The sequence below is a fragment of the Crocodylus porosus genome, unplaced genomic scaffold (genome assembly GCF_001723895.1).
Source record: "Crocodylus porosus isolate Cpor-Errol unplaced genomic scaffold, CroPor_comp1, whole genome shotgun sequence".
NCBI classification, from domain to species: domain Eukaryota; kingdom Metazoa; phylum Chordata; order Crocodylia; family Crocodylidae; genus Crocodylus; species Crocodylus porosus.
In genome coordinates, this window is record NW_017728907.1 from 56,596,667 (window position 1) to 56,619,666 (window position 23,000).

The following is a 23,000-nucleotide window of genomic DNA, read 5'->3' on the forward strand; positions in this document are numbered from 1 at the left end:
TCCTCTAATCTAAATCTCAGAAAGCAAACTCCAATTAAGCCTTCAGTACACAGACTTGGCCCAAAACAAGACATGGCTCATCTGTGTTGCTTCCCCCCCCTTCCTCTAGCTTTTCTATTTTATAAGCAGTGGGTGTCACACAGGGTCTGCCTTTCAGAGTCTCTGTCACACTGTGCTGGCCTAACCTTTTACTTAAATGCAAACAATAGAGCCTTTTATAGCTTTGATGCATGAAGGCTTTCTTCTGTTTTGTTTTTTTCTTAATACCTCTTGCTTTACTCTCCCACCCCCTGCCCAACACCACTGCCCTTTACAACTTGTGGGCACAGCTTGTTTTCAATTTCTCATCCTTTTAATCAAAACTAAATGATCTGTCTCATTAATTTGATCTTGGACCACTTCAACAACAGGCCTCACTCGTGTTCGGGTTTCGATCTCCCATTGTATGCAGAATCTTTGGTCTCCTACAGCATCATTCATAGGATGGAATGGAGAGATTTGGGATAATTAAAGGACACAATGAAACTGTTGAATCTGTTGTTTTCTAGCCCGGTATTTCTAGAAACAGAGGTCCAAGAATCAAAATGTGGATTTTATACCAGTGTCTGAATACCAGAGATATTCAGGTCTGAAGCCAGAGCCACTCACAAAATTCAGGTTTCAAAGCCTGCTGTTTCTTTCCCAAAAGTTTAGGGGTACATAGAGATAATGTTTTGGTTGACCCTCGTCTTTTGATATGGCTCTTGTTAAAGAAAACAGGAAGGCTGCCACTGACTTTAATGAGAAGACGATGATAGATGCAGTATTGGGATGTGTTGACCACCAAATAAGGATGAATAAATAATATAGGGGCCTTGAGTTCACTAGACATCAGTCCTGCAAAGAGATTGTTAAGATCCAAGGACTTCACAGAGCGGGATATTGGTGTGTCATGGCAAGTAGCACCTTACTCCACAATTTAGCAGTGCCTCATCAGGTACCAATGAGGATAAGCGAGGGGGTGAGACAAAACTCAACTTTAGGAAATGTGGTACGCTGAAATGTAGATTACAAGTGTATGGTAAAATCTGTGGACACAAAGGACTGGACCCAATGGTGAGGGTGCCATTTGAGTCCTATAGTTCTATAAATAGTTGGAAAGGGTAGGATTATAGTGGTTACTGTATATGAGACAACATTTGCCAAGAATTGCATTTACATTAAGAATATATTTATTAGTATCACAGAGTTATTCCTTAACAAGCTGAAGAAGAAAAAACAGACTGCATGTATGGCAGCTGTATACAACCACAAATAGTTAGTGATAGCCACTGTTCTTCCTCTTCTCTTCCCTCCTTAGGGAAATTGTTTAAATAATAGAATGAATTAATTCACCTTTGAAAGACATTCCCTGTTACCTCTTAGCCAATTTCTGACAAACTTGTTGACATCCCAGGGAATTTCAGATACATTTTAGATCCAGGGGCAGAACATCATGCACCGATTCTGCTGCTGCTAGAGATCCATACCTATCAACCAATAAATGGGTGCTCAAAGACTGAGACATCAGAGCAAAAACCAAGCTCATTGTTTAGCAGGCAGCTGTGATTCCCACCTTACTGTTTGAAGCTGAGGCATGGACAACACAGATGAGAAACCTCAAGTAATTGAGAAGTACCATCCATGCTGCCTGCAGAAGATCCTTTGAATCCAGTGGGAAGACAGACATCATTAGTGTCCTCTTGCAAGCAAATACCGCGAGCATCAAGGCCATGATCATCCAACATCAACTTCTCTGGGCCAGCCACAACATCTGGATATCTGACTTCAGCTCCCAGAGCAAGTTTTATTCTCCCAGCTAAGTCACAGTATGCTCACAAAGAGGGCAGAGAAAAAGCTTCAAGGATGTCCTCAAGGCCAACTTGAAAAAAGGCAACATCGACATCAGCTCAGGACTGCCCGAAATGGAGAAAGAGTCTGCTGCAAGGATCTCAGTACTTTGAAAACGTATGATGACAACAGGAGATGGAAAAGTGGGAGCAGCAGAAACAGCAGGTCACAGACCAAATCAAGAATCCAGATCCACCCACCCCGCATGGAAACGTGCACTTGAGTCGCAATAGTCTGCTGATCCTAGATCACCCTTGTCAGCCATCTCCAGACCCACAGATAAGACATGAATGGAAGAAAATCATCCTCAACTGCAAGGGATTGCAGAAGAACACAATTTTAAAACTATAACCTCTCATTTTTTTTCCTAACCCATTACACCAATATCTGGGATTTTCCACCTCCCCTGCATTTGACGTCAGCAACAGGAGAAGTTAAACAGACTAAGAATTAGTGAATAAATTCAGAAGTCTTGCTGGTAGCCTTGCTCTTACCAGGGCAAACAGAATATTGCAGAACAGCCTACCATATAAAAAGCACTGAACAGAAGCAAAATCATTGGCAACGTGAGGCATAATGCTTCACAGATATCTGGAACAGAAAGTAACTGAGGATTTCAAAGAAGGACAGAAGTCTTTGTTATGGCACCTGCAAAGTTTTTTCTACCAGAAAAATGACCGGTTTTCAGATGGCTTGCTGTAATATAGGTTTGCACTTCTACAGCTCAGTCCTTTTCCAAGTAGTTTGAAATTCAGCCATTACAATTCTGCTTGTGGTGGCAACTGGCGTGAAAACTTTCACTGTGTATAATATGTTAACCTGGGTAGAAAGAGGATGTTAGTTGTAGTCCGGAAAAAAACAACTACGTATTTTTGGAGTTCGCAAATTGGATTCAGAAGATCATATCCTTAGGTGCCATAAATCAGTGTAGCTCTACTGCTGTCAATGGACGTGTGCTTATTTCTGCCAGCTGAGGAGCTGGTTAAACAAGAAAAAATTCACTTGAAATACAAGATTTTACTTTGAGCATTTAGTAAATTGGTCCCCAAATTGTGTTTTAAGCGACCTATTTATTAAAGTCTGACTGCTTGCTCTAGTGCTGACACAGTAATGCTCTACCTATAAATAATAAGCAACACTAGCTCTGTATTCATAACATCAGGTGCTCACTATGGTGTAAGTATAGAGGGAAAGACACAGCCCAATACTTGCACTTAATGAAACAATTTTGAGGGCCAATGCATCAGCATTCAGTCTGGTATACTCCATATAGGTCAATGTCTTCATCTGGTTTATACCGCTGCAGCTCCCCTGAGTTCAAAAGAGCAATGCCAGTTTATAGCAAACCAGAATCTGATTGTCAATGCTGAGCTGTCAAAGTGAAGTCTATTCAGGATATCATATATCACCCGATTCATGCTACTACCTGTTAACTACTAATATTTCTTCTCCAGCAAAGTTTGTGCCCTGAGGGTATTTTATATTAGTTCATATATTACAACATTTCTTTATACACACACACACATACACACACATTTCTTTCAAATCACTTGCTCTGCACTTGTACCAAGATATCCATCAGTAATTTCTTCATTTGACAACCATGAAAATATAAGTAATTTCCAGTTATAACAAGACATCTTCCTCACACTGACTTTTGGCTTTTATCCACAGACCTAGACCTGTGTGTGACATGTGGCAGATCAGGGAGGGAACAGATATCACAGGGGCACATAGGGCAGGAAGCAGAAAGCAGAGCAGCAGATCAGACAGGGAGCACAGGGCAGAACAAGCAGCAGGCTGAGAAGGGAGCAGAAAGCAGAGCACAAGATTGGGCAGAGGAGAAGTACTGAGTGGCACTCAGGGAAGGTGTAGGACTAATTTGTGGCACACCTGCCAGAAGAGTGGCCAATATTGCTTTAAAAAAACATAGGTCTTGTGCAGATATTCAGTTTATCCTGGGAGAGTTTCTACAACCACATGTGTACAAATATTCAGGCTTTTTATCTCAAAGTAAAAATTGTTGCTCTAGGAGAAAAATAACCTGCGAACAACTGAGGTTAAATCACTCCCAGGCAAGTTCATCTGTGCGTGCCATGGATTCTCTCAGAAGAGAATGCAGTACTCCCACATTTGCCCCACCATCATCCTCCCACCCTGGGAGATGATGTGTCCCTTGTTGGACTCTGCTGCTACAATGGGGAGCACAACACTTGGCTTTCCAATCCTCACACTGTGCTTCAGGGAAACAGGCTGGCCATGGGCAGTCTGGGTGAGCCAATGACGGCTGCCCTATGAACTGCTGTTATCTGTTTCCAAGCAGACGAAGGGAGCCTGCAGAACATACTAAGACTTGTGCATAGTTCCCTCACTCCCCCTTTTCCAGCTGTACAAGCTCTCAATTTTTCAGGTTCTCAGAATTTGAATGTCTGTATATGTGGTTCCAGGTAAGTTTTTCTAGCAGGAGAACAAACCTGGGAGAATCCTCCCTGATTATTTGAATGTGTGTACGCAACCTATTTGTTGCTTTGGGAATTTTTTCTTAAGGCACAAATGCAGTATCAGCTGCTCATATCTTTAATTTCATTTGTATGCTCTTAGAGATTGCTAGAAAGAGTTTCTTCTCATGTCTGTATAAAAGGATCCCACTGGTTGCAGAACAAGAGGAAACTTGAGAAAGGGAAGGTTTCAGTTATTTCCAATTTTGGATAGTAGGTAGGGTTCCAGAAGTGCTAAGATGCATATCAAGAGGTGGTTGGAAATAACATTTCTGTTCTATGGAGCATTCTAACAAACACACACACACACACACACACACTCACTCACACACAATCACATTCTAATTCAGAATAAAAATCTGAAAATTCTAAATTTCACATGAAATTAATATTCCTCAGACTATTTCTATGTAGAAATATTGACCAAATTATTTTGATAATATTATTTTGTTTCGTCTAATGTTTACTTAATAATATAATAGAATATTAAATATAGTGGTATATTCCATTAATAATATAACAGAATATTAAATATAGTGGTACATATTCAGTATTAAATGGTATGGGCAAAATATAGAAAATTATACTTTAACATAAATATGAAATTCTAAACAAAAGCAACCAAAATTATACTACATTTTAAAAATCAAACAAAGAAAAAAAACCCCCTTGTTCTCCACTGAAAATTACAGTGAAACTGACAAGTTCTCTTGGGTCATTTCAATTTTGGTAACTCAAAACATTCTGCAAGTGTTGCAGGGGTATCAGATCAGCGCATGCTGTGAAGTTATAATTTCTGTTTTGTAATGCCTATGGCAAAGCAAGCAAAGTGTTTGAAATGCAATTCATACCTACATAAACCTTTATGTAGATTCAAATGTGTTCCCTTTCACTTTTGCCATTTTTAACCTTAAACGCTTCATACACACACACTCACATCTTTCCCATAATGAGAAAACAATTTTTCTTAGGTCATTGTAACAGGTGGGCCTTCTCGGGGCAGACCTACCAATGCCCCGCCCACGTGTTCTAGGCCAACTGCCCACCTTCTTGCCTGCCATGCCTTGTTGTTAATTAATTAAGTTTGTCAATTAAAGCAGGAGGCTGCCCATTTTACACCCCAATATTGAGGGGGGGTTATCTGTGGCTCCATTCTACCCCTATACCACGGCCCAAGCCTTGCAGATGGCATCTCAGGCAGTTGGCTCAACCGTCCCCTTTGCCCATTAGCTGTGGCCCCCAATCATGGGGACCTTTGGCTTCTGTAGGCCAAAGGTCTCAGGCCAGTCAGTCAAGGTGCCCCTACTCACCTCTTAAAGATCCCTAGGGTAAAGCCAGCACCACTTCTCTTGGAAGTTGGTTCCAGATCCTAGCCACCCTGACAGTGAAGTAGCGCCTCCTGATGTTTAGCCTGAATCTACCCTCAGCCAGCTTGTGACCATTATTCCTGGTCACTCCTGGCAGTGCTCAGGGGGAACAGGGACTCCCCCAATGCATGCTGGTCCCCCCTGACTAGTTTGTAACAGGCCACTTCTCTTGTGGAGGCTGAACAGGTTCAGGTCCCATAGCCGCTCCTTGCAGGGCCTGCCCCGCTGCCCCTGATCATGCCAGTGGCGTCCTCTGGATGCTCTCCATGTTGTCCACATCCCTCTTGAAGTGCGGCACCCAGAACTGGACGCAGTACTCCAGCTGCGGCCTCACCAAGGCCAAGTACAAGGGGAGAATGATGTCCCCTTTGCCCAACCATATGAGAAGCAGGGGCAACGGGCCCAGACCTAAAGAGGGGGAGTGAGGGAATGGACCTGGACCCAAAGGGAGGGAAGGGAAACGGACCCTGACCTGAAACGCAGGGGGAACAGACCTCTGTCCCTGCTCCTCCCTCCTCGCCCCCCCTGTCATTCTTGATGGCCAATTGGCTAGTAATTACAGAATGGCCTAGTCCACAATTCCAGATCAGAATATTTCCAAACTGGGTGGGAGGGGCTTTTGAAATCCAGTCTAGATGTGTATTTGAATTCTAAGGGAAAACATAATTATGGCCTGAATCAAAACCCTAGGGACAAATATATTCAGACTTTGAAGGGTCTGAAAATAATATATGAATATTTAAATTTGGGTCCATATCACAGAACTTCACATTTCTGTAATGAACTGTATATTGTCTTTTTACCTATACTAAATCCCTTTGCAGCATTTTGATTCATCTAAACTTCAATGTACAAGTTGGAAGGCCAACTAGAAATGAGTTATGATCATTAATATGGGTACTAGGGTCATTTCTCTTTAAAGAGCTAGCAGTGTAAAAGTTCAAATATTATTTGTACTGTGTGTTAGTGTAAGTACAGAAAGGACCATGAGTAAAAAGTACATAACAGTAAAGAGTTTTTAGGGCATGCATTCCACAAACATTGAGGAGATACATTTATTCCATATCTAAGTATAAATGTTTGTATCTAGATATTATAATCAATGAACAGAAAGGAAAAATGAAAAATGTCAGCCACCAAGAGAAAGCTCAAAAGTACTGAACAGAAAAACGGACGAGACATGGATGTTGCAGTAGTTGAGGCACAATATGATTTGAGCCTGGACAAAAGTGTTAGCTCAGTGAATGGATGAGAAAGGTTGCATCTCAGCAATCTTATAGAAAAAGAATCTGCAAAATTTAAGCACATGATGATCTAGAGAAGCCAGCACTGAAAATGACCCCCACATTACAGACCTCAGTGATAAGCAAAGTGGTGGTGATGTCTGCAGTCATCAGGACAGGAAGCAGTAGGAAAGCTTTAGGGGAGAGGATGGAGAGTCCTGTTTTAGTTATGCTGCACTCCAGCTGACAGCCAGTCATCCCAAGAAAATATCAGAGACAAAAGGATATTTTAGTTTTGACAGAAAGGGACAGGTCTGGAGCAGAGATGGCAGTTCAGTTTGTAGTTGTGGACAAGCTAACCCTGTGATAAAATACAGAAAGGGACAAAGAGCGGGTCCCCGAGAAACCTCCTCTGAAAGCTGGAGGGGCAGTGTTCACCAGGGAGAAATCAGAGAACAAGGAAAAGTCAGTAAGATTCAAGAAGGGCTGGGATGGTCTCTGCTGAAGCAGTGATAGTTCAATGACAATGGAGCACTGGTTCTGTGATGTGGTGAAGAAGAGATCACTGGAGACTGGCAAGAACAGCTTCAGGGGACTGCAAGGGGCAGAAGCCAGGCTAGAGAGGGTTTAAGATGGAATAAATGAGAGGAGCTTCAGACAGTGATCATAAGCAACTCTCGGGCATGTGCGTGTGCAAAGAAAAACTGTGCAGATTAATCAAACTGTTCTTCCTGCTGACTGTGAAAGGTAGAGTTATGCAAGACAGAGAAGGGGATTTCTTTTTAATTTATATTTTTAGCTATGTGATGGCTGTTCTGAAGCGTTCAGTTCAGCAGCGAGGGACATAAGAATTGATAGGCAAATGGCTCGTTGCTGCAAACATCTGAGTTTCAAAGAACAAACAAAGATCCATAATGATAACTAATTTTCTGGTCAAGAATGCCAGGTCCAACACATTTCCAGTAAAGGCAAGAGGCACCTTGGGGACATTAGAAAAGAAGTATCTTGCGCCAATAATGAGAACTTTAATCTTGCTGGAATTTTGTCTCAGCCAATTTTAGCTATCCTTTGGCAGATTACCAGCATAATTATGCTATCATTCAAATCTGCAGGAAACGGCAAGTAAATATTGGGGTTGTCAGCATAAAACTCGCCTCAAACTGTGCTCTGGAATGCTTTGCAGCAGCCACAGCACATACACTTTATATACACTTGTACAGGAAGCACAATTTCTAGCCAGCAGAGCTCTGATGCCATGATGAAAAGTGCAGCATAAGGACATAAGAGACAGAATTGGCCATCCAGGGCCAGAATATAAACTCAACTGAAATGAGGAGTCAAGAAGTTAGTGAGTGTAGTGTGCCCCCCAAACAGAAGGGCATATGTATTCAAGCACATTCAAAGGCAGAGAGGGAGGCAGACATGTATGTCCACGTTTATCGGTGTATTGCAATTAAGACGCAAATGAAGCATTCTCGGTGCTACCGTCAGCCACGAAAACATGGATTTCTCTATGCAAAACGTAACAGGAGAGAGTAATCAGAGAGGACCTGCTTGCATCACCCTTGCACAGAACAGTCCCTTTCCTGTAAAACAGGTGGCACGGTTGGGTATGGGAGGCAGTAAGCTTTTGTGATTATTCTTCATCAGGGTGAAAGAAATTTGATAAAGGGATAAATAAGGGAACTGAGAATAAATAGAGTATATCATTCACATTCTAGGCAAAGCGGCTTTCTTCCTTCTTCCTTATGTTCAGATGGCTGGCCTAAACAAAAAAGCTAAGGATTTCATTTATAAAAGATAAAAATGCTCTGTCAGAAATGAAACTGCTAGATGCATGTATTATCATAACCTGCTCATGAGTTTATATTCCCAAAGTATTCCAGGAAATGGTACATATCCACAAGCTGTCCCCAAGTGCTAGAGTTCACATCTGGATCTCAGAGATGAACATGCAAAGAGACTCAGGGGGGCTAATTATTCCTGCAAGATTATGGAATAAATAATACTTGTGAAATTCATGTTTTCAATGACAGAATAAGAAAAACTGATTAAATAGCTTAAAACATCCCATCTTGGGCAACAATGAGCTCATTCAGAGGTTGCTCACAAACAAATTCAGTATGGATATTTAGCCTATCACAAGTTTTGAAGGATGACAGAATCCAAATATATATATATATATATATTTTTTTTTCCCCCATGAGAGCAGCTGTTAGATTCAGAAATATATGCTGCAGCCATTTCAAGCAATTTGCATGGAAAGCACAAAGCAGGGCAAAGAGAACAAAGTAGGACTTAAATGTATAATTCACACCTCAAAAATCATATGGTCAATCTTAGTACAGTTCGGTCCCTATATGTATGGATAGTCCAGTGACATAAATGGGAAACCTGCAGTGTAAAAAGAGCACATCATATCTCACTGAATAAAAAAGAGGACGAAAGCTTGTAAATGATTTTGATAAAAGTATTATAAAAACAAGCACAAATTCTTGGAAAGTAACCTTCAATAAGCAAGCATTACTATTGGAATAAACAATGGAATAAGATCCTGGTCAGTTTATGGAGGCCCAATTAATTATGCATATCCAATAACACCTGATCTGGATGACTAAGAATAATAGTTGTAAATACGTTACAAAGGGTGCAAGCTCTTTTAACTTCTAGTATCCAAGTGTAAGGTGAGTTGCTTTTTTTTTGTTTGCTTGTTTTCCAGGTCCTTACCATTCAGTGGTATTGACCCTGCAGAACAGGAAGAATCTGAAAGGGGCACAGGGTTTTTATTACCTTTCAGCCATAATGTAAAGATGCACGGGCAAGCATTGCACAAGCCCCAGGAGAGGTCCAAGATAAGGGGTGCTGAAATAAAGCTAGGGGACCACCTCACCCTTCCATCAACCATCCCCACTCCCATGCTGCCCCTTCTCTCCAGCTCCAGTTTGGGCAGCAGAGGACAGAGAGAAATGGCCAGTGGTGTGTGGCACAAGAATCACAGAAAGTTGTAAGGCTCTCAGGACAGTAGTTCACTTGGGGGCATTTAAGTCAACAAGCTAAATGCAGGTCTGTGTTATGCTGCAGATGATGGGCATCCCAACAATAGAAGGACCTGCCTGCCAGGAACATGCCCTTTGTCATGCTGGGTAGTGGGGTAGGAGCCAAACAGAACCTGTCCCTAAAAATTAATTGAATTGAATTTATTAGTTGGGCTGCATTGTTATTTTATTGCAGGATTTTCTCTTACAGAGGCCTAGGGAATATTTCAGCGTTCCACTCACTTTACATGTTCCTCCAGGAGCTAAAAGCCTATGCACGTACCAACAGAGGATAGGGCCTTCTGAAGCAGCACATGCTACCCAGCAACAAGTAACTGAAAAATGATAGGAGAAGGTCCATTTAGGATAGTCCAGTAAGGGATAGCAGAGAATTATTATTAGTGTTATTTATAGAATTTTTTCCACCAAGCTACAGGTGCATTAAATTATCTCACATTTACTGCACAATCTAATTGCAAATTTTTCTCTTATTTTTTTGATGGTGAGGGGAACGTGTCACACATGACACTGCCTTCGCTCACCCCCCCCCAAGGGATAAGATTATTTAGAGGGCAGAATTCCACATTGCTGGAATAGTAGTGTTATTAAAATCAATATTCTTTGATGAATATTAGGTCAGGACCATAATAAAGTCAGCAATAAAGCAGAGGAAAAAAATTACATGCAATATTTCTAATAGTAACCCAAATACAGACCTTCATCTGTAATGAATTATGGAACAGTTCCTCTAAATCATCTGCATGGACTCAACTATGACAGTGCCAATTTAAAAAAAAATTGCTGGTTTTGAGCTACAAATTGATTTTTTATTATGATAAATTAAAATCCAATATTAGCCAACAAGATCCTAAACATGCAGAAGCCTCCTCTTTTTTTTCCCCTTTTTTTGGGCAAATATTTTGTCTCTCTTACAAGAGATTAGATCTGCTGTTCAGTGAGTGCAATAACAACACGAGCTGATAATTAAAAACTAAGGATGGACATTTTGGAGAAGAAAAACTTGTGAAACAATGAGAAAGAACCAAGAGACCAGGCAAATAAATAGGGAGGCCCATCTTTTTACAGGGGAAGAGCTGGGGGAGATGGATGTGAAAAAACAAACTCAGGAAAAATGACTCCTTTTGGCAAATGTTTGTGGCTTGATTCGGATTTGGATTTGGCCTGAATCAGGGACAGTGATGCGATTCGTTGATTTGGATCACTGTCCTCGATTCAATTCGGCGGAAGCAGAATCTGAAGATTTGATGCCAATTTGGAGAACCAGCGATTCGGACATAGACACAGCTTTAAAAGTTTTTTCTACAGACCTCGAGGTAGGTGCGGCTCATGAATGCTGTGATGCTGAGATGCATGGAGCGTCCCACAGGAGTGTGGGGGGGCCCTCCACGTGATTGGTGGAGAACCCAGAAGTGGATTGAAAGTACTTCTGGTCTACTTCCGGGTCCACCAGGGAGCATTCAGGGGGGCCCTCTTGTGCCCCCCTGGCTCAGCAATCAGCTGTGGCGGGGCCCCAGGTGCCCCCCCCAGACCTAGGAGGCACCAGTCACTGAGCCGGGGGTAGTGCAGTGAAGCACCCCAGCATGCTCTCCAGTGGATCCGCAAGTGCTTCTGGTCCGCTCCCAGGTCTGCTGCCGAACATGTTGGGGAGCGCCCCCGCTTCTGTGGGACACTTCATGTGCCCCAGCACTGCAGCATTCACGAGCCACCTGCTACCTAGAGGTATAAAGAAAAAACATTTAAAGCTGTGTCTATGTCCAAATCTTCAAATCTTTCCAAATCTCTCCGAATCAATTTGGAGGGTTCCGATTCGATTTGGAGAGATTAAAGGGTCCTTTGATTTGATTCAGATTTGGAGATTCAGCCACCAAATTGGGCCGAATCTCTGCCCAACTGAATCAGGGACCGAAGCTTCGCAAAGCCCTACCTGGCAGTCATGCTGACTGACTCCTCTGCTGCCACATGGCAGGGGAAGGCCCAAGAATCTGTGCCCTGCCTGTACAGCTGGTGGGGGGCGGGGGGGCATGTGCCACCAACAGAGCCCACGTGGCAGGGGCGCTGTATGCTGCTGGCATAACCCACCCAGAGGTGGGCCAGAGGCTCTGTGCCACCAGTGCAGCCCACATATTGTACCCCCAGTCGCACACACCCAAGTTGAACAGTCCTGCCTTCCATTATAAAACCCTCTTTTCAGTTGCTTATAACATTACCAAATTCCAGCCCTTCAGACAGAAATTTTCCATGTGGAGTCTTTACCTCAGGCTTTTTTTTTTTTTTTTTTTTAATTTCAGCCAATATGGTTCAGCTGTTTTCAAGAAAGAGGCTTGGGAACAAATATGTTGTTTTTCCCATGTTAAAATATTCTGCTGACATTTGCTTGAAAAGCAGTAGCATCCTCATGCTTTGAAGCAGGGATTTCAAATTTAGCAAGCAACTGCCCTTTATGTCAAGGATGTCTCCGACAACTTCCCCATGAAAACCTACCCAAAACGGATCGTGTTAAAAGCCTTTGAAAAAAATAACAGCTTGCATATGTTCATTAGAAACATCTTTCATTTCAGCAGTTAAATTCTTTTAGAAGATTATACAAACACTGAACATACTCCAGCCTGGGAGTATGGTATGTATATATATTCTCGGTAAGTACAACTCTGTGTTCCTTGAGTTGGGGCTGACCACTGACCTGAGAATAGAGCACCTGCCTCTCCTGTGACCCCAATGACAGCTTCTGTAGGGTGCGGAGCAGGGGGTCACTTGATCGGAATAAAAAGAGGGTAAGTGCCCTACCAGGGTGCAAGTGTGCTAGTGGGAGTAGACTGGAACAAGGATCCTCTGAAGAAGGGGCAGTGCCTGGGTCTGAAGAGACAAGGGAGAAACTGGTATAAGGAGTTGAGTGAGATTGGCATAGAACCCAGAAGTGGTCCGGAAGTACTTTCAGTCTACTTCCAGGTCCACCAGGAAGCATTCAAGGGGGCCCCCCGGACTCAGTGATCAGCCATGGGGGAACCAGTCACTGGTGGCACCAGTCATTGAGCTGGGGGACTAGGAACCAGTGAGATTAAGGAAAGAAGAGAGGGTAGTGATGACAGTAGGGTTGTGCAAAACAGCACTGTTTCGTTTCGAGTTCAATTTCACTGTTTGCTTAGAGGAGCATAGTGAATAAGGCAACATACCGCTGGAGGAGTAAGGCAGCAACAGCGTAAAGCAAGGAAATTAAGCCCAGGAGAATTAGGTTCTATCCCTGCTGTGCCCCACCGTTCTATGCAACGCTGGGTAAGGGAATTAAATCAAACTTTCCTTAAGAGATAACCAATTCTGTATTCTTCATACTCTGGATATCCAACTTGAGGCTCTAGGATCTCATTTCTAGAAGTGCTAAGCTACAAATGGAATGATGTGTTTGAACATATAGACCGTGTCCCCGTAAGTGGGAACATGTGTTTTTCCAGGAACAGGTAGTAGGAGCAGCACAACTTGTGCCACTGCTACTTGTGCCTGGGAAATGCCTGTGCCATGCACACTCTGGCATGCAGCAGATTACCCTGGGGGAGGGTAGGCTGGGGCTAGCAACTGTGCTGTCCCCACCTTCCTTACCTGAGGTCCTGGGGGCCTCAGGGAGCTGCAGCCATGGTGCTCCTGCAGCATGGAGCCTGGCTGGCAGCTAGAGCATGGCTCCAGCCAGCCAGGCCCCAGTTTTGGGCAGCATGCGCTGCCACTACATGCACCACCCCATGGGTTTTTTTTGGCGTGGCTTTTTTACCCCAGGATCTCCCAGGGTCAAGAAAACACCCTGCACTACAAAGTAGTAGCATGAGGAACACTTGCATGTGTGGTGCTGCAGACAGGTCTGTGGCACCGCACTCACCTGGATGTGGCCATACAGTGCTTTATAATGCTGTATAACATCGCTCAATAAATGATCACTGTATATTCTGTTCAGGGAATGAGGCAAAAGTTCTACAAGAATCATAGTATGTGATCGACTAATTAAAAAGTGCATTATGCCTATGCACAAAAAGGCTGAATCAAAGTTTTACAAGCGGTCTTAACTTGGGCATTTCCTGCCTGCTGAGTGCTGAACTCTGCAACCTTAATAGTGCTCTTTAAACGTGGCTTCTTCCTGTGTACACAGTGTGCATGTTGCTTTTATGTGCATACGAATGGCTTTTTTATTACAAACTATTTATGTTATATACTAGCAAGCGCAATTACATTGATTATCTGATCACATAAATTAAGTAGTAAAGATAATTTCATCTATCATCAGCATGGCTTTATTTCTGGAATCACATTAAATAGTTAAACTTTAAAAAGATTAAAATGAAAAGCCTTTTAGAATTCAAGACAGAGCTTAAACTGCAATAAAGATCTTCTTAATTAGGATCAAAATCAGTTTGCCAGTATTTTATGTATTATATCTGGGTAGTGTTGTATTTTGCCTAGGTAAAAAAATAAAAAATAAAATCATCAAATATGATGCTGCTGAGGCAGAAATAGCACAAGACAAGGATATCACCTGTGACTTACTGTACTAGATGCTGATGGAACAGCCTTTAATCTTTAGCTTTTGAAAACCAATCAGACTACCCCAAACTTTTAAATATCTTTTAATTATACACTCCCATTCCTAATATACAATACAAATTACTGCTAGCAGAAAAATGTCACAAAAACTGTTTATGGCTATTGCAAACTTGAAAAAAATTTCAATTAGTACATCTCACTGTAGTAACTAAGAATATCACACAAGAAGGTTAGTGTGATTTTGACCACCTGGAGTTATGGATCTTAGAAAACCTTTTAGGAAAAAAGCCAAGACATCCTCAGGCAAATCCCATTCTAGATTCCACAGTTATGGAGACTCTCACCTATGGAAGATTTGGCAGGGTTGTGCAGGCTTGTATCCTCAACAGGAAAGAGGTAACAGCTTGGTGCAGAGATGATGCATGGCAGCATGTATGGAGCAAGTATTGTTGGGGACAGGGTAGATTAGGGAACCAACACTTCCAAATATCTTTTCATGCTTCTATCAATGCTTTTACCATTATATGCACTGCAGAGCTTACTCCAACAACTTGGCTGGAGAAGACTCCATGAGAGGCTCCATGGCTAGCATCTGTTGGGATGAAGATTCATTTTTGCTTTTCCCTACTGGAAACTCCCCAGGCCTCAACCTGCTATTCCAAGCTAGGCAACAGCCCTGGTTTTATCCCTCTGTGATTACCAGAGGGATCCAGAACACATCATTTGCTATTAAAATAGCTCCTTAATACTTTCAAAGTTATCCATATTCTTACTTTTAAATGATTTTGTTTGATAGGATATTTTTTACATAATGAGTGTATCTATACATTCAGTTAGTGTGGCATGATAAACTCTGGTATAGTTTGCACCAGAGTTAACATCTCCTGGGTGTAATGTCTACATGTGTGCCCAGGACTACAGTAGTTTGAGCCAGGGCGGAGCAGCCCTGGGCTAGCAGCAGGCTTGGGGGGTCAGCGCCGGGCCTCAGGCAGTGCAGGGGCTGGCTGAGGCACAAAAGTGCCCAAAGAGCGGAGTTGTGTGGCTAGACGGCAGGCAGGGGCCTGGCACCCTGCTGCCTAGGCCTAATTTATTCCCAGGTTAGCATCTGCATGTGCATCTAGGCACAGCTATTTTCTCCACTGTAACAAAGTACTGACCCAGAAGTATTATCATACGGCTGAGTTAATTAGGTCACTGCGGCCTAATACCATCGCACATATAGACTGTGACGCTACCTACAGCAAATTACTCTACTGTGCAGTTAAGCGCATGTGTAGATGTATCCAATGATTCCCAACTCACTGACAAGGGTTAATATTTCACTTTATATCGGAACATTTTTTTAAGAGGTGCCTTATGCTTTCTCATCTTCCCCGTAAAACACTCAACCACCACTCTGTACAACTAGGAAATTGTGTTATACAAAAATATCAATTAGTATCAAACAATGAGGATAATGGAAGACATCTTCTATCTGCACCAGAACAACCAGAGTTATTTTCCTCAAGCAAATTGATAGCTCTTGTTTCCATTATATTTTAGCAATTCCAAAGTAGGTTAAATTTGAACTGCAAACAGCTAATTATTGATTCTCTCTAAAACGCATTAAGTGATATAAAGTTCCTCTTCCCCTCCTCACAATGTATCAACATGAGCTTAAACTAAAAGAACGCATCCCTCCAGTGTAACAAACTATGGATGAAATCCTGCGAACATCTGTGCTCATGAGTAACATTGCTCATGTAAGCAGATTCACGGGGGTATTCCAGAACAGGCTCTGTAAGGAACTATAGTGTAATGTCACTGCAACTGAGTCAACTAACTGCTTGCTTTGATATATGGTAATGCTTTATCAAGTTTGTCAGATGCTTTATATATTCCCATGTTAGTCTGATATTACTGCCCAACTAGGAAAAGCATTTAAGGAAACATCCATCAAGAGACTCAATTTTGTTCCATCACATGATTACTTTACTTACTCCTGTCTTTTCATCAAAGATTTTGATTCCTCCAAAGGAGACGGTTAGAAAGATTTTCTGTTTATGTTCTCCTTTTGAACGAGCGGCAGCAACAATTCCCTGCAGAGACAAAAATGGTTGTGTTGGTTTCATCGTTTTTTTAGTTTTGCTTTCTGGTAAGTATACCATGAAATGGGCTTTGGTAGCAAAGCTGAACACAGACTCTTCATTACTCTGTGAAGGCACAATGTGAAGCCTGATCCAGGGATACTGCCACTCTTTTTTACTCATTTTTCTCATGCTCCTCAGCCCAGGTCAACTGAACTCTCTGGTCATTTCTCAGCGGCAGTAGTGTGCATACCCAGTTCAGTACAAAGCCCTACACCATTCTCTGGGTTGGTTAATGCTCCCTACAACTTGTTATTATTTGAGCTAATAATGGTAACCCATGATTTCTAGCAAGCATTTCCCTCAAGTTTTTTTTTCCTGTTTATTTTTTTTTTAAAAAACAAAAGGGAAAAAACCTAAACCTCCCCACTAGTGCTCCCCTTTATGAAGTAGAACAATCTTGAACGAGCAAACCCGGCATTCATTTCTGAAAATCTCCCTTGCAAATGTGCTGACTGAAAAAAAAAGAGATGATTGCTTTCATAAGCTTACCCTATAACTGGAGTCTGCCACACAGAGGGTGCATTTGCTGCCTGTGTATTATGCACACTACTGCCAGTGAGAAATGACCAGGGACCCACATAGCAATTTCTCCTTAAAGTTGTACTTCTGACACTTACAAGTGCTACCAGACTGAGGGGGAGAGGAGACCGAGGGGGGATGGCCAGACTGCGGGGGACAGGAGTCCGGGAGAGTCAGCTGTACTTCAAAGGAGCCTAACTGAGAGTGCAGGAACAAACCATCCCAGTGCTCAGGAAGACTAGCAAATATGGCAGAAGACCAGCTTGGCTTAGCAGCAAACTCTTCAGTAAACTAAATCACAAAAGGGAAGCATATAAGAAGTGGAAACTTGGACAATATAAGTTGGGAAGAATATAAGAACACTGCTTGGGCATGCAGCAATGAAGTTAGGAAGGCCAAAGTGCAATTGGAGTTGCAGTGAGCAAGGGATGTGAAGGGTACCAAGAAGTGTGGGTCCTTTACTGACTGGGGGAGGTAGCCTTGTGACAGAAAAAGCTGAAGTGCTCAATGCCTTTTTTGCCTCAGTCTTCACAGGTAAGGTCAGGTCCCAGACTACTGCACTGGACAGCACAGTTTGGGGAGGAGGTGAGCAGCCCCCAGTGGTGAAAGAACAGGTTAGGGCCTACTTAGAAAAGCTGGACGTGTACAAGTTCTTGGGGTCAGATACCATGCACCAAAGGGTGCTGAAGGAGTTGGCTGATACGACTGCAGAGCCATTGGCCATCAACTTTGAAAACTCATGATGATCAGGAGAGGTCCTGGATGATTGGAAAAGGGCAAACATTGTGCCCATATTTAAGAAAGGGATGAAGGAGGATCCAGGGAATTACAGACCAGCGAGCCTCACCTCAGTCCCTGGAAAAATCATGGAGCAGATCCTCAAGAAATCCATTTCTAAGCACATGGAGGGGAATGAGGTGATTAGGAACAGTCAGCATGGATTCAGCAGGGGCAAGTCATGCTGAACTAACCTGATGCCTTCTACAATGAGGTGACTGGCTCTGTGGATGTGGGGAGACTGGTGGATGTGCTGTACCTTGATTTTAGCAAGGCTTTTGATACAGTCTTCCACAACATTCTCGCAGGCAAGCTAAGGAAGTCTGGACTGTAAGGTTGACAGAAAACTGGCTAAAACCTCAGGCTCAGAGAGTAATAATTAATGGCTTGATGTCTAGTTGACAGCTGGTATCAAGTGGAGTACTCCAGATGTTGATCCTGGGGCTGGTTTTGTTCGATGTCTTCATCAACAACCTGGAAGATGGCATAGAGGCACCCTCACCAAGTCTTCAAATGACACCAAGCTGTCACCAGGGGAATAGTAGCAGACAACTGGAGGGTAGGGCTAGGATTCAGAGTGACTTAGACAAATTGGAGGATTGGGCCAAAAGGAATCTCTCGAGCTTCAACAAAGACAAGGGCAAAGTCCTGCACTTAGGACAGGACAAGCCCATGCACCAGTACAGGCTGGGGGCTGACTGGAAGGGCTGCAGCTCTGCAGAAAAGGACCCGGGGGTCACAGTGAACAATAAGCTGAACATGAGCCAGCAGTGTGCCCTTGTTGCCAAGAAGGCTAACGGCATCCTGGGCTGCATTGGGAGGTGTGTTGCCAGCAGATCAAGGGAAGTGATTATTCCCCTCTATTCAGCACTGGTGTAGCCACATGTGGAGTCCTGTGCTCAGTTTTGGCCCCCCACTACAAAAGGGAGGTGGACGAATTGAAGAGAGTCCAGCGGAGGGCAACAAAAGTGGTGAGGGGGCTGGGGCACACGACTTATGAGGAAAGACTGAGGGAACTGGCCTTATTTAGTTTACAGAAGAGAAGACTGAGGGGGGACTTAATAGCAGCCTTCAGCTACCAGAAGGGAGGTTCAAAGGAGGATGGAGCTGGACTATTCTCAGTGGCAGCAGATGACAGAACAAGGAGCAATGGGCTCAAGTTGCAGCAAGGGAGGTTTAGGTTAAACATTAGGAAGAATTGTCTTACTAGGATGGTGGTGAAGCACTAGAACAGGTTCCCCAGAGAGGTGGGAAAGCTCCATCATTGGAGGTTTTTAAGACCCGGCTAGACAAAGCCTTGACTGGGATGATCTAGTTGGGGATGGTCCTGCTTTGAGCAAGGGGTTGGACTAGATGACCTCCTGAGGTCTCTTGAAATACTAACTTCCTACGATTCAGACTAATTTAGTGTCATTAAAGGAAGCCAGGACTCTACCACTCTTACCCTGGGAGAATGCCCTCAACACTACACATGCCTTCTCTTGCTTGCTCACCCACTGATATCATGAATCTTGCATTTTTTGCTGCACAGTAGCACAGCTCCATTGGAAGGGGTGAAGTATGTCCACAGTCTAAATGTAATCTTGATCCTGGTGGAACAGGATAGTCATATGGGAGGTGATAGAAGAGGGTCTATAAACCCAGCTTCCCACTTCCTGGGCAAGTCTTCAAACTACTAGATCAGTGGTTTTCACCCTTTCTAAAGGAGTGTAGCCCTTCTGGTAGGTACCCCTTCTGGAGTGTACCCCCTTCCAGACTGTGGGGGGACAGCAGGCTGGACGCAGTCGGCAGCACACGGTGGCACGAGGAAGCAGCAGGGCAGAGTGGTGAATGGCAATAGCGGGAGGCAGGAAAGCAGCATGTGGCAGTGGTGCTGAGTGGTGAATGGCAGCAGGGGGGGGGGGGGGAGCTCACACACGGCTGCCAGCACCATTCACCACTCCGTGCTGCTGCTGCATCCCTGCACCACCATGCGTACCCTCTGGGGCCATCTCAAGTACCCCCAGCTGGCAACCTCTGCACTAGATTATTGTATACAGACTATATATACAGGATAAGCAATCTTTTTTCCCCACTTAGTGCAAGTATTTTCTCTGACACCCAAAGCATGTTTAGCAGATTGGGCCCTTCAGAAGACTTCAGTATTGGTGTGCCTGCTTTGTGAACCCCAAATAGATTCTGGCAGAGATAGGTGCCAAGATGTGCTGCTCAGCCAAGACGGCAGACGTTGTGGACATGTGCAATAGCAGGATGCAAGGTACTTACAGACTCTTATATTGGCAGGGTTCTTGTGGATCGCTCAGGCACCTAACTTCTACCCAATGTGCTCTTTAATGATTTTTTTGAGATCTGGTCACTGTTTGCCGCTTCAAAATGCTTTGCATACATTAACCAATTGATAATAGTCACACCAGTAAGTATTTGTATTCCCGTTTTACATATAGGAAAGTGGGACATGGAAAGTTTCAGTGACTTATCCAATGCCATGCAGCAAATTAATGCCAGAACCAGTGTTAACATTCAGGAGTTGCGAGTTCCCAAGTTCCCCACAGATCATAAGAACAAGCTGCCTCTAATGGAACTTGACCAAAATGTGGAAGGTAACATTTCAACAGAAGGACATGAATATTAAAATGAAGAGGAGTTATTTCCTCACAGAAAATGGTAAAAGCTCATAGTACTAGCTCCAAAGACAAGTATATGAATTTGTGAGGCCACCTGTTCTTGATAGCTCTAGTCATCTCACAACGTTATTTAGGCAAGTCTCTCCATTATGCTAACAGGCATCAAGCATCATGCAGATATGGAAATGGTACTCCTATGAGAGAGAGAGAAAAAGGCCAGCCGAGCTTCATAACCTCAATATGTCTCCCAAATCGCTCGTTGGCAGATGGAACCAAGGAATGAATGGAAAAGGGACCACAGACAGATGAGTAAGATTAGAATTTTGTGGCAGATGCTGTTTTGAGAAATTAAGGACCCTCCTTTTAAAATGGATTAATTCCTTCACATTACAAAATGTTCATACCTTTCTTTTAAATTATTCATAAGGAAAAAAAAATAAATTGCTGAACCACGAGAGGTGTATTGCACACCACTGTTCATCTGTGCTGCTTTACATCACCAACAATCTCTTTTCCCTGGTCCGCATGCTGTCTGCCTCATCTATAAAGCCTTTCAGGGTGGAGCCTGAGTCTAGATTAAGTGCTTTCAAACCTAGCAAATAGTGTGCACTATTTCTTGGGGTTTTTGTCTATGAAAACCAAAAATGTGCCACCCATCAAATCATAGTTTCATAGTTGGTAGGTTTGGAAGGCACCTCAGCAGATCATCATGTCCGACCTCCTGCCATGGGCAGGAAAGAGTGCTGGGGCCAAACAACCCCAGCTAGGTGATTATCTAGCTTCTTTCTGAAGACCCCCAGGTAGAACTTCCCTTGGAAGTTGGTTCCAGATCCTAGCCGCCCTGATTGTGAAGTAGCGCCTCCTGATGTCTAGTCTGAATCTACTTATGGCTGTTATTTCTTGTTACTCCCAGTAGTGCTCGGGGGAACGGGGACTCTCCCATAGCCTGCTGGTCCCCCTTGGCCAGTTTGCAGACAGCCACCAGATCCCCTCTCAGCCTTCTCTTGTGGAGGCTGAACTGGTTCAGGTCCCGTAGCCTCCCCTCACAGGGCCTGTCCCACTGCCCCCCGATCATGCAGGTGGCCTTTCTCTGGACCCTCTCCATGTTGTCCCATCCCTTCTGAAGAGCGGCGCCCAGAACTGGACGTGGTACTCCAGCTGCAGCCTGACCAATGTTGCATAGAGGGGGAGGATCATCTCCTTGGATCTGCTTGTGATGCATCTGTGGATGCGTGACAAGGTGCGGTTAGTCTTCCTGACCGCGTCCCCACATTGGCAGCCCATGTTCACCTTGGAGTCTATAATGACACCAAGGTCCTTTTCTGCCTCTGCACTGACGAGAAGGGAGTTCCCCAGCCTGTAGGTATGGTGTTGGTTCTTCCTCCCTAGGTGCAGCACCTTGCACTTGTCAGTATTGTAACCCATCCTATTCTCATCTACCCACCCCTCTGACCTGTTTAGATCTAGTTGCAGCCTGTCCCTCTCCTCCAGCGTGCCCACTTCTCCCCACATCTTAGTGTCATCTGTGAATTTGAACAAGGTGCTTTTCACTCCCTCATCCAAGTCACTGATGAAGATGTTGAACAGTGTGGGCCTGAGGACCGAACCCTGGGGGACCCCACTGATGGGCTGAAAAAGACCCATCCACCACCGCTCTCTGGGTGCGGCCCTCCAGCCAATTTGTGACCCAGCTGACTGTGTAGGCATTGACACCACAGTCGCCTAATTTTTTAACAAAAATGGGGTGAGAGACAGTGTTGAAGGCCTTCCTAAAGGCCAGAAAGACTACGTCCGCAGTGACACCGGTGTCTAAGGATTGTGTGACCTGGTTGTAGAAGGCCACCAGGTTGGTCTGACATGACCTGCCTCAAATGAACCCATGTTGGTTGCCCCTAAGCATAATCCCCCCTGTTGGTCCCTCACAGATGTGCTTCTGGATAACTTTCTCAAAGAGCTTCCCCAAACCTGAGGTAAGACTAATGGGCCTGTAGTTTCCTGGGTCCTCCTTCCTCCCTTTTTTGAAAACGGGGACCACACTGGCCCTTTTCCACTCCTCCAGCACCTCACCAGAGCACCATGAGTGTGCCAGGGGTCCCGCAACGACCTCAGCTAATTCCCTCAGCACTCTGGAGTGGAGATCGTCAGGACCTGCTGATCTGAATGCATCCAGTCCCACCAGAAGTTCCCCGACTAGGTCCTCACTGACCCTGGGCCTGGCAGTGCCTCCCCTGGAGCCAGTTCCTGCTCATAAAGATGGAGGCAAAGAAATTGTTAAAGAGGTTAGCTTTTTCATCTGGTGTGTCAATTCCCAACTCCAGTTTTATTTCAGCATAACTCTAGTGATTTCAGTAGTTAATGTTGATTAACAACACCATTGTGTACAGCAGGACTTTGTTTAGAAAGCCAACACTGAATAT

General features: G+C 43.9%; 1 protein-coding gene across 15 annotated transcripts in view; it reads right to left on the minus strand.

Annotated features, from left to right (window-relative positions):
- The window catches only part of DAB1 (DAB1, reelin adaptor protein), a 771,943-nt gene that overhangs the window by 90,989 nt on the left and 657,954 nt on the right, over positions 1-23,000 (minus strand). For all 15 annotated transcript variants that reach the window (XM_019531498.1, XM_019531499.1, XM_019531509.1 and 12 more), the window contains one exon: positions 16,514-16,612. In XM_019531498.1, coding sequence (XP_019387043.1) covers positions 16,514-16,612 — 99 coding nt within the window. The remainder of the gene's footprint in view (positions 1-16,513; positions 16,613-23,000) is intronic.